The following is a 3,291-nucleotide window of genomic DNA, read 5'->3' as shown; positions in this document are numbered from 1 at the left end:
GGGGGGGGGGGGTTCTTCCCACTGCTTGAGGGGACCTCGAGCGCCAATGGCGATAGGTTCCTAGGGGGGTCTGGGGGCATGCTCCCCCGGAAAATTTTGCAAAATGAACCTTCTAAAATGGCATTTCGTGCATTTTTGGAGGATTTCCAAGAAAAAAATCAGAGATAAATTTCTATTCAATGACAAACGGAGCAGTTTTTCTACGATTCCAGTCCATGTTTTCAAGAAAAATTTTGGACCTTTACATAAAAAGTGGACCAAAAAGTGGACCTTTGAGCCTTGTGGGGGGTTCCCCCCTGGCTACGGGCATGCACACACACACACAAACACATAAACAAAACCACACATACATACAAACAAAACCACACACACATGCACACAAACAAAACCATACACACATACACACAAACTAAGAATCGAGTCTGCAAATCGACGTGCTTGTTCATCAAGAAGCGTGCTCAAGTACGGTTCTAGACAGTCCACGCGCACCAAGAACCGAGCCTGCAAATCGACGTATACGTGGTGACTATCAAGAACCGTACGTGTGCCCGATCCGAACACTGTGCCATAGATCTAGATAGGCCTGGTTATGGAACACATACTCTCTCTCTCTCACTCTCTCTCTCTCTCTCTCTCTCTCTCTCTCTCACACACACACACACAGTCACCTATATATATTTTTTCTTACTTAAGGCTGTCCATCGATTTCGATGATGACCTAACTCAGTGTAGTCTCTAACTCTCGGTGGGTTCGTCGGTGGCTGATGAGGCCAATTCTCGCAGCCAGGACCCGGCCGCAAACCTCGTAGACGTACGGCAATAGTACTGGCCTTGCTGCTGAGCTGGCTTGCTGCTGAGTACGTCTTACTCTGCTGGCCTTCGCCTTCTGGTCGTATCTGGATGTGTATAGCTCAGCAGCTGTCGAGCATGTCTGCCTCCAGCGGTTTCTGTCAGCTGCAGGTTGTTCTAGGCTTTGTGGCTCGATGCCGCAGGACTTTAGGTTGCTTTTCAATTGGTCCTAAACCTCTTGCGCTTGCCTCCTACGGAGCGTTTGCCTGTGATATTAAAGCTCACCGTAAAGGATATGTACAAAGAAACACAAAGACATACACAAGCACGCATAGACACACACACAAAACACAACAAAAATAATGTTATTCGACGGTTTTCGTTTCAGGTATAGGTGCTGATGCTATCGAGGTAGATCGTCAGTGGATCATCCTGCAGATTCGTCGAGCCGGCAGCATCATGGCTCTGTTTGGTCTCACATGGGTGTTCGGCTTCTTCGTCATCGATGACGCGCGCACGGTTTTCGCCTACCTGTTCTGCATCTTCAACACCCTCCAGGGCCTCTTCATCTTCATCTTCCACTGTGTGATGAGAGAAGACATGACGAAGTGGCGGAAGAAACTGACGTGCTGGAAGAAGTTCATCTGCACAGGAAAGAAGAAGCAGGGTCAGTATCAGGTGAATGGGAGCAAGTCTTTTTCTTCGGCTTCACAAACGTCACAGACAATACTTATTGGGCTAAGCACTTTGTCACTTGATACCAAACCTAATCCAAAGTCGCTGTAGTAACAAGCAATGTTGAAGTGTTCGTTATCGTTTGGTAGTACTGGTGTCGTTCGTCCGTCAGGTTGACGAGGACCGCTTTGTCATCCCTCTGTAGTAGGGTGTGTCCTCAGGTGACTGGTGTAAGAAAAGTGTGTTTTGCATAGAAACAACATACATGTATACAAAAATATAAAGGAAAGAAAACCGAATATGATAAACAAAAACAGTAGACCGAAAACTACATACAAACGGAAAACTACGTAACAACCAAGACTGTCACAAATAGGTCATCATCAGGTCAGGGGTTCCCGGTCCCAGACCCTGATGATGAGGCAACGTTATCACTATATAATCAGAAGTAATGACTAGATGTTTCAACTCAAGAGTTTATTTGTTATTAAGAATGTACTGGGGTTGCGACTTGCGCTCGTTAAATTCCATTTACTAAACACCAATTGTTTTTTTCGATTTTGCTTATTTACTTATTGTCCATGTAATTACCATATCTTTGTTTAATCATTTTGTGTAGATGGCGCCGTTAATATAAGTTCCATGAAACTTGAGTTCGACACAGTCTTGTTTGTATTTATGTTTTTTTTTGCTGTTCTAAGAAAAAAAGAATGTATTGTCAAGATAAAAGGCAATAACGCAATATCAGCGGAATAAACGGAAGTTAACAGAACCCAAAAACTAACAATAGATTCCTCTTCGTACGGAAAAAAGTACGACAATTACATATGGTATGGTAATAAACAAGGTTTTGTCAAAGGTTCAATGGTATCAATGGTATCAAACTCGACTTTTATTCCTTTGCAAGGTGGCAGTATTACAGTTACGTATATACATAACATTAACTACCGGTACAAGATGGCAACGTCATCTCACACTGGTAACTACAGTAAAACCTGTCAAGGTCTCCAAGCTGGCCACCTGGTCATTGTGACCGCTTTTCTCGGTCCCAAAAATTTCCCCATTGACGCAAGCATTAAACAACCTGTCTAAGGTGATCACCTGGACAACGCGACCGTGACCACCCTAAGTTGGGTCCGCTCAAGGCCTGATACCTGTTGATAATTGACGATAACTAAGAAATAATGGAAAAACCAGCCAGTTTACCTCTGGACGAAGCTGGACGATGTTTTTTTCGACTTAAATTGTGCCATGTGCCACCCTCCCCATATGCTGGGCTGGACTGAAGATGTTTACAGTATTTGACATTAAAGCATTGCGAAACATTTATGTCTCAGTCATGTTCTGAGGCGAATCTCTCCGCTTTTCTTCGGTCCCCTGGGTGGTCGCCTTGGGCAGTTTTGACGGTATTTGTAAGTTCTTACTGTTATTAACGGAAATTTGTAATGTTTTGTCAAAGCAACCTAGACTTTTTATGGTTTCTTATGTATAAGGAAGCGAGATTTCCTTTGTAAGACCACACCGATGCAATTTACGGTAAACAAGAGTTCGTAGTTGTGTGCATTCATGTAATTAAAGCAAAATAAACTGTGGTATGAAAGAACATTGCTCTTACCATTGCTTATACAAGAACATTGCTCTTACCATAAGAAGATGACTGTTTTTGTATATAAGGTTGGATACTTGTCACACTAATAAATATTTGTGAAAGAACATGAAGTTGGACATTGTTTGCATGTCATGTCAGAGTTTTGGAAATAAAGGATTAAGTAAATCAAGTGAGTGAAGGACTCTTTTTACACAACCGAGTCTTTTATTCAGTCGACG

The 3,291-nt window shown here is 42.9% G+C and overlaps 1 protein-coding gene across 1 annotated transcript in view; it reads left to right on the top strand.

The window, feature by feature from the left end:
* Positions 1 to 1,653, top strand: part of LOC109470873 (adhesion G protein-coupled receptor L3-like) — a gene marked incomplete at its 5' end in the record, with an annotated part of 5,206 nt that extends 3,553 nt beyond the window's left edge. The window contains one exon of the mRNA XM_019769954.1: positions 1,184 to 1,653. Coding sequence (XP_019625513.1) covers positions 1,184 to 1,575 — 392 coding nt within the window. The remainder of the gene's footprint in view (positions 1 to 1,183) is intronic.
* Positions 1,654 to 3,291: the final 1,638 nt, after the last annotated feature.

Source organism: Branchiostoma belcheri, unplaced genomic scaffold (assembly GCF_001625305.1).
Source record: "Branchiostoma belcheri isolate BF01 breed outbred unplaced genomic scaffold, Haploidv18h27 scaffold238, whole genome shotgun sequence".
NCBI classification, from domain to species: domain Eukaryota; kingdom Metazoa; phylum Chordata; class Leptocardii; order Amphioxiformes; family Branchiostomatidae; genus Branchiostoma; species Branchiostoma belcheri.
The sequence above is the reverse complement of the archived record's forward strand: the minus strand, read 5'-3'. Positions and strand labels throughout refer to the sequence as shown.